Source organism: Mesoplodon densirostris, chromosome 3 (genome assembly GCF_025265405.1).
Source record: "Mesoplodon densirostris isolate mMesDen1 chromosome 3, mMesDen1 primary haplotype, whole genome shotgun sequence".
Classification (NCBI taxonomy): Eukaryota; Metazoa; Chordata; class Mammalia; order Artiodactyla; family Ziphiidae; genus Mesoplodon; species Mesoplodon densirostris.
The window spans coordinates 100,235,118-100,250,266 of NC_082663.1; the positions used below are offsets into that span (position 1 = coordinate 100,235,118).

Below are 15,149 nucleotides of genomic sequence, written 5' to 3' on the forward strand. Positions count from 1 at the left end.
ACTCTGAGGATAGGCACCATTCTTATACATCTGTAGATTTCTATAGATTTCCTTTCAAATAGTAAATGTGCAATTAATGTTTGTATCCATATAATTGGATATCGGGAGATGTTATGTGGTAAGTGTGGTCAGTTGTTAAACATATAAACTACATATATGGTATAAATTAGTGACTGAACACATATTAGTTGTGTATGTCATTTTTGACCTCTTTCAAATAAATTGTTTTTATTTTTTTGGTAGACTATGACACACTGTGTTTTATAAAAATTCACGTGTGCTTCTCCAAGAGTTTAATACTGTGCTTGTTCTTTATCACCATTCCTGTAAACAAAGTCTTTCTTGACATGGAGCAGATATTTCACATTGTGTATTTAACCTTTCTTTGTTTCTTTTTTTTAAAAATTATGGTAAGAACATTTAATATGAACATTTAACAAATTTTTAAGTGTACAATACAGTATTATGAACTACAGGCACTATGTTGTATGGCAGATAAGATCTCTAGAACTTATTCATCTTGCATTATTGAAACTTTATGCCCACTGATTAGCAACTCCCCATTTTCTCCTCCCCCTAATCTCTGCAACCACCATTCTACTCTCTGATTCTATGAGTTTGACTATTTTAGGTACTTTGATGTAAGTGGAATCATGCAGCACTTGGCCTTCTGTGACTGGGTTACCATATTATCTGCAAGGCTCATCCATGTTGTTACATATTGCAAAATTTCCTTCTTTTTTTAAAGGCTGAATAATAGTACATTGTATTTATGTACCACATTTTCTTTATCCATTTTTATCTGTCAGTTGATATTTAGATTATTTCTACATCTTGAATAGTGCTGCATTGAACATTTGGAGTGCTGTTATCTCTTTGGTTCCTGATTTCAATTCTTTTGAATAAATACCTGGAAGTGGGATTGCTGGATCGTGTGGCAGTTCTATTTTTAATTTTTTGAAGAATGTCCTTACTGCTTTCCTGTGTATTTAATCTTAAAAGTGATCTTTAGGTTTTTTTCTTTTCTTTCTTTTTGCTAAAAGTGGTTTGAATCATGGTCTTTTTCTTTCCAAAAAAGGAGAAGCATTGCACAGTTAAAAATTTCATGACATGAACCTGTGTTTAAATATTTTTGCTGCTTCATATCTGTATTTAAAAACAAAGAGGCATGTTTTGAAAGTACGTATCTCATGGTGTGTTCAGTAAGATGGGAATATGGTAATAGGGAATTAGAAGACTGAAGAAATACACTAATAATATAATTTCATTTCCAACTCATATTTTTAAGGTCTAGAACTGAATTCTTATTTGTTTATTTTTGTGTTGCAGTGAATGATCTAGGAGGGGACTCCATGGGAGTTGGTAAAGGCTCCTTAGCTGCTGATAAGGTTGTTGAAGAAATAAGAAGGAAAGGCGGAAAAGCAGTGGCCAACTATGGTACAGTATTTGAGAGAACTATACTGCTTCTTTTATATTTCCTCAACTAATGCTGTTTCTCATGTTAATAATTATTGAGCAAATATCTTGGCATTCCAGTATAATTATGAAATTAGATTTTATCTAAGTCTGCCAAAGATGTTTAGTGACGTATTTTTTTAAACTTTTGATGTAGATTATTTTATGAGTCTAACTTTTATTCAGTTGTTTATTTAATATTTTTAATAATGAGCACATGATATAATCAGTACATTACTGTAGATGTGAATATGAATATGCTCTTTTCTTAAAAGACCTGTCTTAGCTAAAAGGTCTTATGTATTTCTTCAGAGTTCTTCTTTTTAAAATTGCTTTTTAAAAAAATTTCTTAAAGTAATATAGCGTAAGAAGTGAAGTGCCCCCCTTCTGTACCCAGCCTTCATATTCCATTCTGCACAGGTAATCATTGCTGTACGTAACTTTCTTATCTTTATGAAAATGTAGGAGTCAAAGTTAGGCATTAAAAATAAAGAAAAAATAACGACAGCAAATACAACCTTTATGTTTGATGTATTGATTCTAATAGTATTTGTAAGGAATCTTCTTGAGTAGATTTACTTTAAAAAGCTAGTGCTTACTGACTTTTCTGCAAATTAGATTGTTTTTATGGGCCAGGGAGAAAATTAGATTGCCTGTGACTTTATTCTGAAATTTTAGAGGAAAAGAAATAGGATATGATTTGTTTTGAGGGTTCAAGGGAATAATGAGACAGACATTTTAGTATCTTATTTCCACATTGAGAGTCTAGAAAAATGTTTTCAACTTAAAAAAAAATTTCTGGGGTTTTAAAACCTATTTTGTAAAGATAAAGATTTCGGATTCTCTTCCCTGCCCCTCAGTTTTGATATTCAACCTGTATCAATCAGGATTCAGTCAAGAAAACAGAAGCCCCTCTCGGTTTTCCAAGTGTGAAGGGTTTTATACAACGAATTAGAGACTTACCATTGGAAGGTCTGGGCAGGTGCATGTCAGGGAAACTGTTGATGACCATCTCAGCCTGTGGCAGGTGGTCTTCAAGAGCTCACCTAGATGTGCTGTCAGTCTCACATCTGCAGCCTGCTCACAAGATTGCCTGCATTTACAGTCTCCTCCTATGTTTCCTCCCTTTAAGCGAGTATCTCTTTTTGGCAGATCTAACTCAGGACTTTATGGATCCCAGGGAAGGGACCTGGCTCCCCCAGTGATTGCAGAGGAAGTAGAAAGAGGCAATGGTGATGTTGAGTTGACAGCTGACCATTTGACACACAGCTCTGGGGATATGAGCCCTTCTCCTGGGCTGATTAGCAGAAAATAACAAATCCATAATATTTCATTGAGCTTTACTTTTTGTAGTTAGTATTACAAAAACAGTAGGTTTGTTTTCCAAATGTAGTGATACAGAATTGAACATGCTTTTTCAAATTAAACACGCTCCTCCTTCCCTCCCTCTCAAAGTCTCATTTGCATCCTTAAGGGGAAGTGCTTATGTGCCTATTTAAAATTCAATAGAAATGAAATAAAATAGAATATTCCATTTGTCGTACTAGCCACATTTCAGGCCACACTTCAGTAGCCACATGTGGTTCGTGGTTACCGTATTAGTGCAGAAATTGAGCATTTCCATCTTCACAGAAAGTTCTATTGGACCGTGGTATCTTGTATATTATTTGTCAAATACTTCTCATTTACCCCCTCTCTTTTTCTTTTTTGTAGGTTAAAGGATTGTCTTAGGGACTAAATTTCTTTTGTCACATGTATCATATTTTAGTTTGTTACATGCCTGCAATATGAATGTATTTTCCTTGGAAACAGGTTCTGTTGAATGAATAGTATCTGTCATGTGCTCTGAGCCACAGAATTTAGAAGTCATTTGTAAGGGATACTACTGAAGTTTTGTCCTAATTTCCCTTTCCCTCAGATTCAGTGGAAGCAGGAGAGAAGGTTGTGAAGACAGCACTGGATGCTTTTGGAAGAATAGGTAATGTTTCTTTGCATTTATGGTACTAACAGAGCAGCTCCTACCTTTCTAATGAAATATTTTTTATTTCCCTTTTGTTTATTAAAAACTCTTTTTTGGTAATCAAATTTTTAGATTTGTTTTAAATTTAAATTTTTTTTTTTTTTTTTTTTTTTTTTGCATTACACGGGCCTCTCACTGTTGTGGCCTCTCCCGTTGCGGAGCACAGGCTCCGGACGCGCAGGCTCCGGACGCGCAGGCTCAGCGGCCATGGCTCACGGGCCCAGCCGCTCCACGGCATGTGGGATCTTCCCAGACCGGGGCACGAACCCATGTCCCCTGCATCAGCAGGCAGACTCTCAACCACTGCGCCACCAGGGAAGCCCCAAATTTTTTTTTTACATACCCTAGTCTTATTCCACAAAGGGCTTGAGGTGACAGTTTTTATACATGTATGTGTTGAGTTTGTTTTATATTTTTTTGTACTTTAAGAACCTTTAAAAAAACTTGTAAGTATTCTCTAAGTTTCCTTTTTATAATAATTTAATCATACCCCAAATATATTTAGAAAATAAAAAATAAATCAGTATTTTGGCAATAGAGGACCCAGTGGAATATTTTAGATAATTGTAATGATTCAGATTAAAATGATTCAGTATCTTGCAAATTAATTAAGGTGAATTATATAAAATAAAAATCTTCATTTTTAAGAAGCATTTCAAGCATTTCAAATATATTGTTTAATTTTCCTGACTTAGTCCCATACATTGTTAGTAAAAGGTTATTGAATTACTAGGGGGAAACTACTGCAGATAAGCCCAACATGTTTTTAATCTGAAAAACGTTAATTTTTGTAGTTTGAATATGTCCCCCCCCTTTTATTGATCTAGCGTATATATGTTTCTAGCTATATTTGGTTGAGCTTATGAGAGACGTGTTCACATAGTGTCTGACACAGGGATAGAGACCACAAAGTTTTGAAGTCATAAGGTGAAAATAGCCACAAGATGGCGCTTGAACCTTAAGAAACAATCCCCTTTTTTTTTATAGTGAGTGCAATTATGTATTAAGATAGGCCATCAGTTTCTAACTCTAATGGTTTCCTTTCTGGGCTTTTGACTTTTGAGTGGCAAGGAAAAATCTTTTAAACTTTTAACTTTCCCAGTGAATTTTGAAGTTAATTGAGGGATGCCTTACGATTACCACTGAGTTCTAAGAACCTAAGAGTTGTGTGACTGCTAATTCTGTAAATAAGCTCACAGAATTTTGGCAGAAGGTAGAGGTGGAAACATTTAGGTATGTAGACTTGAGAGGAAAGCACTGATATAATGGGGTACTTATTGTGCTTTTGTGAATCAGATTTTTTTTTGCTATAGGTATAAAATTTTGTTCTGCTGGCACTTGTTACCTATTATATCTACTTTTCCATGGGCAGGGGGGAGGCAGGGAACACTTTTGAAAGAAATGTGAGTTGTAAGCAAAGGCAAATTAATATGCTTGCTTTTATATTTGTGACTTGAATATTTTTATATTGTAGATGTTGTGATCAACAATGCTGGGTGAGTATTTCTTTTTAAATTTCCAATAAAGCAATGTACATGCAAACTTTTTTTTTTAAGTGTTGACTTTCTCTTCTCAACATATATAATATCAATTTTTTAGAATTTTGAGGGACCGTTCCTTTGGTAGAATAAGTGATGAAGACTGGGGTAAGTTATTTTAAATATATGTTCTCTGGAACATACTTATCCATTTAGCCTTCTAATATTTGATACATTTATACACTTAAGGAAAAACTTGCTTCTACCTATTTTTGCCTCTGCTAATGTAAGTGATGATAAGCTTTACAACTGAAAATGAACAGTTGGAAGAAAAGGCTTTTGTGACTTAACGTTCGTTTCCCTTTTTCTCTTTGAGAGGTTGTCAGCATTTTCTTGCAGTATTAGTTGTTTCTAACAACCTTTTGCATGCTTGTCTGGCTGTATGATTCTTATTTCAAGAGCAAGAGCAGGCTATGGAAGAGAGTCTGAGGCACTAAAAATGATGGAGATAGGAGAACTGGGTGGGAAAAACCTAGATATAATTTTGAAACTTCTAATAAGTAGGAAAAATTTCCATTAGGAATGTCATGTTGGAAAGATTGAGTTTAGATGATGAGCAATCACAGTTATAAAATTTTTTTATCCTGTTTGCTCTTTTTTGCTCTTACTTTCACTGGCTATCAGAACTAAAACAAGCATTGGTGGCTGAGATGGTGGCAGGCATGGTAACTGAGATGAATTACATCATTGTTTATAGAGTGTGTTTCTGGGAAGTATTGCCAGAAGTTCTTTTGGAAGAAGCAAGATAACTTTCTGACTTAGAAGTAAGCAAAGACAGGCTTTTAGTTTCCCATTCCCTTGTAATAACTGGAGAAAAAAAAGGAGCTGAGAAAGATAGAATTGATTGGCAGAGGGGACTTAAGCCAGTGCTTTGCTTTGAGCTCTCATGGGGCTGGAGTGTGTCCTCTTCTGGTTTCATCAGAGTAAGATTAAATGTAGAGTTGTTTGTTTATCTGAGTCATCCTCCAAGTTGTCTGTTCATTAGATTGACATTTCAGAAAGCAGGCTTCTCTGTCTCTCTTTTTCCCTCTTTCCCTCCCCCTCTTTCCTACACCTCCATACCCCGACCCCCAGCTCTCTCTAACTCATTTGCAAATCCTGTTAAAAATAGGGATTTAGGGATATACTGAACATTTTATAAACATTTCTTGATGAAGAACTGAGTGCTTTTTGATTATGCTTTAACTAATGTTTGTGTTGAGTCCCAATTATATGTGTAAAATTCTTGGTTATTTGTATTAATGAATTTTTATATAAAATAGGCAAAAATTAAAGATGGCATTGTACTTAGATGTGCATAGGCATCGTATTTAGGTGGCATTGTATTTATGATAAAGTTAGATATATTAGATAATCTAATCATAAATTATAGGCAAAATGGGTATGAATTATTGATTGGTTATGTAACTGGAACTAAAGCAAAAATGATTACTCAGAGTACAATGTGACAATAGTTGATTTTGAATGCTAGGTATGAAATGAACATCTTTGTATAAGTAAGTCATTGTTTATGTTGATTCTGAGATAGGTCTGTCTAAATTTGACAATATTCATGATAAAAATTTCTTGTTTTAGATATCATCCAGAGAGTTCATTTGCGGGGCTCATTCCTGGTGACCCGGGCAGCGTGGGATCACATGAAGAAACAGAAATTTGGAAGGTAGAGTTATATGTGGCTGTCACGGGGGACTGGAGATGCCGTGTGTGGGTTCTTATGTACAGAGGAAAAGAATTGCTTTGACGTTGAAAAATACACCTTCAGATATGCACAGGCCTTTTAAATGTAGTTTTGGCAGATGCCTCCCTGTTACATTGGTGTCAGTCATAGATTAACGAGCTGGACAACTTAGTATTTCTTTTCACCTCCTACTTTTCATTATTAATGATTCTCCTGCTATTCTCTGATATTTTAGCAGTACAAACATTGAGGATTCAGCAGTACTTTATTCTCTAACCAAAATATCATTTTTTGGGTCCAGTGACCAACTGGGGAGAGATGAGTGGATGTTTTCTACTGGCTGGCACTGGTCAGACATGAGTTAGTCTTTGTAAACTAGGAACGGTAAGACTCTTATAGTTGCGTCTGTGTGACTCAGACGTGGCAGACCTAGTAAGTGGCCCCATGCGCTCTAATGTAAAAGTTATTTCTGTTAACTTAGGGTTCACACACATCTACTAGAAGAAAATTGCGTGAGATATCTGTTCTTATTGGAGAGTTCTAGTATATCCTGATACTAGCAGTTTCTGAAAGTAAATGATAGGATTTACTTGTTCTACTAAGTAGAGTAAGTGAGATTAGGTCAGATTATGAGATGGTATTGTTTTAATATGAGGCATTTAATATTATCCAGAAAGGGAAAGGAGCTAAGTGATGAGGACTAAAGAATTAGAACTTCATGATCTAATATTTCTTACTAAAATTTTAACTTGTAAATTGGCAGTTTATTTTATGTTTATAAATACTTATTGTTTTCAGTAGATAATGAATATACATTCTTACACTTGAATTCATTTGCTACTGACCAGGGATTCTTTGTAAAACAGTAAAATCTCACAGTTGAATTTTGAGAGATTACTTTTATTATTTGTATGAATTTAGATATATGAATCATGACTTTTAAGAACCTAATGGCAGTATACAGAGTTGCTTTTGACAACTTTTGATAATAGTAATGAAAAAGAAAAAAATGCTTAGAGTTGCAACATTATCAAAATACAGAAAAGATGATGTTGAGAGATTGATTTTCCTTTTAGGATCATCATGACTTCATCAGCTTCAGGAATATATGGCAACTTTGGCCAGGCAAATTATTGTGCTGCAAAGCTGGGTCTTCTGGGCCTTTCAAATTGTCTTGCAGTTGAAGGCGAGAAAAGCAACATTCATTGTAACACTATCGCCCCTACTGCTGGATCACGGTTGACCCAGAACATTTTGCCTGATGGTAAGTAGTTTAGATTTTTTTAATGCTGTTCCTCACATACCTGTGTGGTGTGAGCTTTGTAAAAGTATTTAATTTTTTGAGTAGCTAAAAAAATTTCCTTATAATTTAAAAAAGCATTATGTGTAGTTTATGTTCATAATAGAAAATTTAGGACAGCACAGACAAACAAAATATGACCCATAATTCTACCACACTGAGATAAACTTCCTCTTTGTGTAGGTAGACATACATACATTTTTTTCTTTACAGAATGAGGTAATAGCATTCTTACTGTTTTATAATAGTAATTATTTAAAACAATTAATAGATTATGTTTTTTAGGGCAGTTTTAGGTTTATAGAAGAATTGAGCAGGTAGTAAAGAGAGTGCCCATATACTCCTCCTCCCACACAGTTTTACATCAGTGTGCTACATTTATTACAATTGATGAACCAGCATTGATCAATTTTCATTTATTTATTTATTTATTTGGCTTCATCGGGTCATTGAGGCATGTGGGATCTTTTGTTGTGGTGTGTGGGCTTTTCTCAAGTTGTGGCATGTGGGTTTTCTCTCTCTAGTTGCGGTGCATGGACTCCAGGGTGCATGGGCTCTATATTTTGTGGCACACTGTCTCTCTTGTTGAGGCATGTGAGCTCAGTAGTTGTGGCACCCGGGCTTAGTTGACCCTCGGCATGTGGTATCGTAGTTCCCTGACCAGGGATCGAACCTGCATCCCAGCATTGGAAGGCAGATTCTTTACCACTGGACCACCAGAGAAGTCCATGATTGATTATTATTAACTATAGTTAATAGTTTACTTCAGGGCTCACTCTTTAGGTTGTATGATTATATGCGTTTTCACAAATGCATGATGTTATGTACCCACGATTATAGATCATACAGAATGGTTTCACTCTAAAAATCCCCTGTGTTCCATCTCTTCATCCTCTCCTCTTTTTCCCAAATGTCTGGGAGGATTGAAGCTCATTTCTTTTTATCACTACATAATATTACATGGTATGTAGGTGCCACAATTTGTTTTTTCATTCACTTATCGTGGAACATTTTGATTGTTTCCAGTTTTTGACCATTGTGAGTGAAGCTGCTATAAACATTCATGTGCAGGTTTTTGTGTGGAAGTAAGTTTTCAACTCATTTGGGTAAATATTAAAGAGGATAATTGCTGGATTGTATGGTAAGACTATCTTTAGCTTTGTAAAAATTTCCAAACTGTCTTCCAAAATGGCTGTATCGTTTTTCATTCCCACTAGCAGTGAGTGAGAGTTCTTGTTGCTCTGCATCTTTGCCAGCATTTATTATTGTTAGTCTTTTGCATTTTAGCTCTTTTAATAGGTGTATAGGGTATTTCATTGTTTTAATTTGCAGTTCCCTAATGACTTATGATGTTGTGCATTTTTTTTCCTGTGCTTATTTGCCATTTATTTATCTTCCTTGATGTTTCTGTTCTTATTTTTTGCTCATTTTTAAGTTGGGTTCTTTTTCTTTTTTGGGGGGAGGGGGGGTTCTTTGTTTTCTTGTTGTTGAGTTTTAAGGGTTCCATGAATATTTTGGAAACAAGTTCTTTATCAGATATGTGTTTTGCAAATATTTTTTCCCAGTCTTTAGCTTGTTTTTTATTCTCTGTAGTCTCTTTCACTTCTGAAGGATAATTTCACTGGGTACAGAATTCTGGGTTGGTAATATTTTTCTTTCAGCACCTGAAATCTTTCACTCCACTCTTCTTTTGCTTACATGGTTTCTGAAGGAGAGTCTGACATAATTCTTTCCTTGTTTCTTTATACATAAGGTATTTTTTCCCTCTGTGTTCCTCCAAGATTTTCTCCTTGTTTTTTCTGCAGTTTGAATATAGTTTGCATAATAATAGGTGTAGATTTTTGGCAATGTTCTACTTGATGTCTTCTGAGCTTCCTGGATCTGTGGTTGGTATCTGTGATTAACTTTGGAAAATTCTCAGCCATCACTACTTAAAATATTTCTTCTGTTGTTTTCTTTTTTTCTTCTACTTCTGGTATTACCATTATGTGCCTGTTCTATCTTTTTATTTTAATTAATTAATCGATTAATTTATTTGGTTGGGCCGGGTCTTAGTTGCAGCAGGTGGGCTCCTTTAGTTGCAGCTTGCGGGCTCCTTAGTTGTGGCTTGCAAGCTCCTTAGTTGCAGCACGTGGTCTCCTTAGTTATGGCATGCAGAGTCTTAGTTGCGAGATCTAGTTCCCTGACCAGGGATTGAACCCAGGCCCCCTGCATTGGGAGCGTGGAGTCTTAACCACTGTGCCACCAGGGAAGTCCCAATATATCTTTTGTAATTATACCACAGTTCTTGGATATTCTATTCCCTTTTATTTTTTTGTCCTTTTTTCTCTTTGCATTTCATTTCAGTTCGGGATGTTTCTATTGACATATATTCAAATCAAGCTTACTGATTTTTCTTTTTTCATTTCAAAATGTTATATTGGCTTTTTTTTTTTTTTTTTTTTTTGCGGTACACGGGCCTCTCACTGTCACGGCCTCTCCCGCTGTGGAGCACAGGCTCCAGATGCGCAGGCCCAGCGGCCATGGCTCACGGGCCTAGCCACTCCACGGCATGTGGGATCTTCCCAGACTGGGGCACGAACCCGTGTCCCCTGCATTGGCAGGCGGACTCCCAACCACCGCGCCACCAGGGAAGCCCTGTTTTTGTTTTTGAGCATTTCCTTTTGATTTTTTTAGCATTTACTTCTGTCTGCTTACAGTAGTCATCTGTTCTTGTAAGTTGTCCACTTTTCTCCATTAGAGTCCTTAGCATGTTAATCACAGTTATTTATTTTATTTATTTAATTTTTTGCTTTATAACAAATTTAATCAGTTATACATATACATATGTTTCCATATCCCCTCCCTTTTGCGTCTCCCTCCCACCCTCCCTATCCCACCCCTCCAGGCGGTCACAAAGCACCGAGCTGATCTCCCTGTGCTATGCGGCTGCTTCCCACTAGCTATCTACCTTACGTTTGGTAGTGTATATATGTCCATGCCGCTCTTTCACTTTGTCACAGCTTACCCTTCCCCCTCCCCATATCCTCAAGTCCATTCTCTAGTAGGTCTGTGTCTTTATTCCTGTCTTACCCCTATGTTCTTCATGACATTTTTTTTTCTTAAATTCCATATATATGTGTTAGCATACAGTATTTGTCTTTCTCTTTCTGACTTACTTCACTCTGTATGACAGACTCTAGGTCTATCCACCTCATTACAAATAGCTCAATTTCATTTCTTTTTATGGCTGAGTAATATTCCATTGTATATATGTGCCACATCTTCTTTATCCATTCATCCGATGATGGACACTTAGGTTGTTTCCATCTCCGGGCTATTGTAAATAGGGCTGCTATGAACATTTTGGTACATGTCTCTTTTTTTTTTTTTTTCTTTTTGCGGTATGTGGGCCTCTCACTGTTGTGGCCTCTCCCGTTGCGGAGCACAGGCTCCGGATGCGCAGGCCCAGCGGCCATGGCTCACGGGCCCAGCCGCTCCGCGGCATATGGGATCCTCCCAGACCGGGGCACGAACCCGTATCCCCTGCATCGGCAGGCGGACTCTTAACCACTGCGCCACCAGGGAGGCCCCATGTCTCTTTTTGAATTATGGTTTTCTCAGGGTATATGCCCAGTAGTGGGATTGCTGGGTCATATGGTAGTTCTATTTGTAGTTTTTTAAGGAACCTCCATGCCGTTCTCCATAGCGGCTGTACTAATTCACATTCCCACCAGCAGTGCAAGAGTGTTCCCTTTTTTCCACACCCTCTCCAGCATTTACAGTTTCTAGATTTTTTGATGATGGCCATTCTGACTGGTGTGAGATGATATCTCATTGTAGTTTTGATTTGCATTTCTCTAATGAGTAAAGATGTTGAGCATCGTTTCATGTGTTTGTTGGCAGTCTGTATATCTTCTGTGGAGAAATGTCTATTTAGGTCTTCTGCCCATTTTTGGATTGGGTTGTTTGTTTTTTTGTTATTGAGCTGCATGAGCTGCTTATAAATTTTGGAGATTAATCCTTTGTCAGTTGCTTCATTTGCGAATATTTTCTCCCATTCTGAGGGTTGTCTTTTGGTCTTGTTTATGGTTTCCTTTGCTGTGCAAAAGCTTTTAAGTTTCATTAGGTCCCATGTGTTTATTTTTGTCTTTATTTCCATTTCTCTAGGAGGTGGGTCAAAAAGGATCTTGCTGTGATTTATGTCACAGAGTGTTCTGCCTATGTTTTCCTCTAAGAGTTTGATAGTGTCTGGCCTTACATTTAGGTCTTTAATCCATTTTGAGCTTATTTTTGTGTATGGTGTTAGGGAGTGATCTAATCTCATACTTTTAATGTCCCTATCCAGTTTTCCCAGCACCACTTATTGAAGAGACTGTCCTTTCTCCACTGTACATTCCTGCCTCCTTTATCAAAGATAAGGTGACCATATGTCCGTGGGTTTAACTCTGGGCTTTCTATCCTGTTCCATTGATCTATCTTTCTGTTTTTGTGCCAGTACCATACTGTCTTGATTACTGTAGCTTTGTAGTATAGTCTGAAGTCAGGGAGCCTGATTCCTCCAGCTCCATTTTTCGTTCTCAAGATTGCTTTGGCTATTCGGGGTCTTTTGTGTTTCCATACAAATTGTGAAATTTTTTGTTCTAGTTCTGTGAAAAATGCCAGTGGTAGTTTGCTAGGGATTGCATTGAATCTGTAGATTGCTTTGAGTAGTAGAGTCATTTTCACAATGTTGATTCTTCCAATCCAAGAACATGGTACATCTCTCCATCTATTTGTATCATCTTTAATTTCTTTCATCAGTGTCTTATAATTTTCTGCATACAGGTCTTTTGTCTCCTTAGGTAGGTTTATTCCTAGATATTTTATTCTTTTTGTTGCAATGGTAAATGGGAGTGTTTCCTTGATTTCACTTTCAGATTTTTCGTCATTAGTATATAGGAATGCCAGAGATTTCTGTGCATTAATTTTGTATCCTGCAACTTTACCAAATTCATTGATTAGCTCTAGTAGTTTTCTGGTAGCATCTTTAGGATTCTCTATGTATAGTATCATGTCATCTGCAAACAGTGATAATTTTACTTCTTCTTTTCCAATTCGTATTCCTTTTATTTCCTTTTCTTCTCTGATTGCTGTGGCTAAAACTTCCAAAACTAGGTTGAATAAGAGTGGTGAGGGTGGGCAACCTTGTCTTGTTCCTGATCTTAGTGGAAATGGTTTCAGTTTTTCACCATTGAGGACGATGCTGGCTGTGGCTTTGTCATATATGGCCTTTATTATGTTGAGGAAAGTTCCCTCTATGCCTACTTTCTGCAGGGTTTTTATCATAAATGGGTGTTGAATTTTGTCAAAAGCTTTCTCTGCATCTATTGAGATGATCATATGGTTTTTCTCCTTCAACTTGTTAATATGGTGTATCACGTTGATTGATTTGCGTATATTGTAGAATCCTTGCATTCCTGGAATAAACCCCACTTGATCATGGTGTATGATCCTTTTAATGTGCTGTTGGATTCTGTTTGCTAGTATTTTGTTGAGGATTTTTGCATCTATGTTCATCAGTGATATTGGCCTGTAGTTTTCTTTCTTTGTGACATCCTTGTCTGGTTTTGGTATCAAGGTGATGGTGGCCTCGTAGAATGAGTTTGGGAGTGTTCCTCCCTCTGCTATATTTTGGAAGAGTTTGAGAAGGATGGGTGTTAGCTCTTCTCTAAATGCTTGATAGAATTCACCTGTGAAGCCATCTGGTCCTGGGCTTTTGTTTGTTGGAAGATTTTTAATCACAGTTTCAATTTCAGTGCTTGTGATTGGTCTGTTCATATTTTCTATTTCTTCCTGATTCAGTCTTGGCAGGTTGTGCATTTCTAAGAATTTGTCCATTTCTTCCAGGTTGTCCATTTTATTGGCATAGAGTTGCTTATAGTAATCTCTCATGATCTTTTGTATTTCTGCAGTTTCAGTTGTTACTTCTCCTTTTTCATTACTAATTCTATTGATTTGAGTCTTCTCCCTTTTTTTCTTGATGAGTCTGGCTAATGGTTTATCAATTTTGTTTATCTTCTCAAAGAACCAGCTTTTAGTTTTATTGATCTTTGCTATCGTTTCCTTCATTTCTTTTTCATTTATTTCTGATCTGATTTTTATGATTTCTTTCCTTCTGCTAACTTTGGGATGTTTTTGTTCTTCTTTCTCTAATTGCTTTAGGTGCAAGGTTAGGTTGTTTATTCGAGATGTTTCCTGTTTCTTAAGGTGGGATTGTATTGCTATAAACTTCCCTCTTAGAACTGCTTTTGCTGCATCCCATAGGTTTTGGGTCATCGTGTCTCCATTGTCATTTGTTTCTAGGTATTTTTTAATTTCCTCTTTGATTTCTTCAGTGATCCCTTCGTTATTAAGTAGTGTATTGTTTAGCCTCCATGTGTTTGTATTTTTTACAGATCTTTTCCTGTAATTGATATCTAGTCTCATAGCATTGTGGTCGGAAAAGATACTTGATACAATTTCAATTTTCTTAAATTTACCAAGGCTTGATTTGTGACCCAAGATATGATCTATCCTGGAGAATGTTCCATGAGCACTTGAGAAAAATGTGTATTCTGTTGTTTTTGGATGGAATGTCCTATAAATATCAATTAAGTCCATCTTGTTTAATGTATCATTTAAAGCTTGTGTTTCCTTATTTATTTTCATTTTGGATGATCTGTCCATTGGTGAAAGTGGGGTGTTAAAGTCCCCTACTATGAGTGTGTTACTGTCGATTTCTCCTTTTATGGCTGTTAGTATTTGCCTTATGTATTGAGGTGCTCCTATGTTGGGTGCATAAATATTTACAATTGTTATATCTTCTTCTTGGATCGATCCCTTGATCATTATGTAGTGTCCTTCTTTGTCTCTTCTAGTAGTCTTTATTTTAAAGTCTATTTTGTCTGATATGAGAATTGCTACTCCAGCTTTCTTTTGGTTTCCATTTGCATGGAATATCTTTTTCCATCCCCTTACTTTCAGTCTGTATGTGTCTCTAAGTCTGAAGTGGGTCTCTTGTAGATAGCATATATATGGGTCTTGTTTTTGTATCCATTCAGCCAATCTGTATCTTTTGGTGGGAGCATTTAGTCCATTTACATTTAAGGTAATTATTGATATGTATGTTCCTGTTCCCATTTTCTTAATTGTTTTGGG

General features: G+C 36.3%; 1 protein-coding gene across 1 annotated transcript in view; it reads left to right on the plus strand.

Annotated features, from left to right (window-relative positions):
• HSD17B4 (hydroxysteroid 17-beta dehydrogenase 4) overlaps positions 1–15,149 on the plus strand; it is a 97,619-nt gene that overhangs the window by 14,368 nt on the left and 68,102 nt on the right. Inside the window, exons 3-8 of the mRNA XM_060091875.1 lie at positions 1,330–1,437; positions 3,374–3,433; positions 4,950–4,971; positions 5,075–5,121; positions 6,589–6,673; positions 7,768–7,955. Coding sequence (XP_059947858.1) covers positions 1,330–1,437; positions 3,374–3,433; positions 4,950–4,971; positions 5,075–5,121; positions 6,589–6,673; positions 7,768–7,955 — 510 coding nt within the window. The remainder of the gene's footprint in view (positions 1–1,329; positions 1,438–3,373; positions 3,434–4,949; positions 4,972–5,074; positions 5,122–6,588; positions 6,674–7,767; positions 7,956–15,149) is intronic.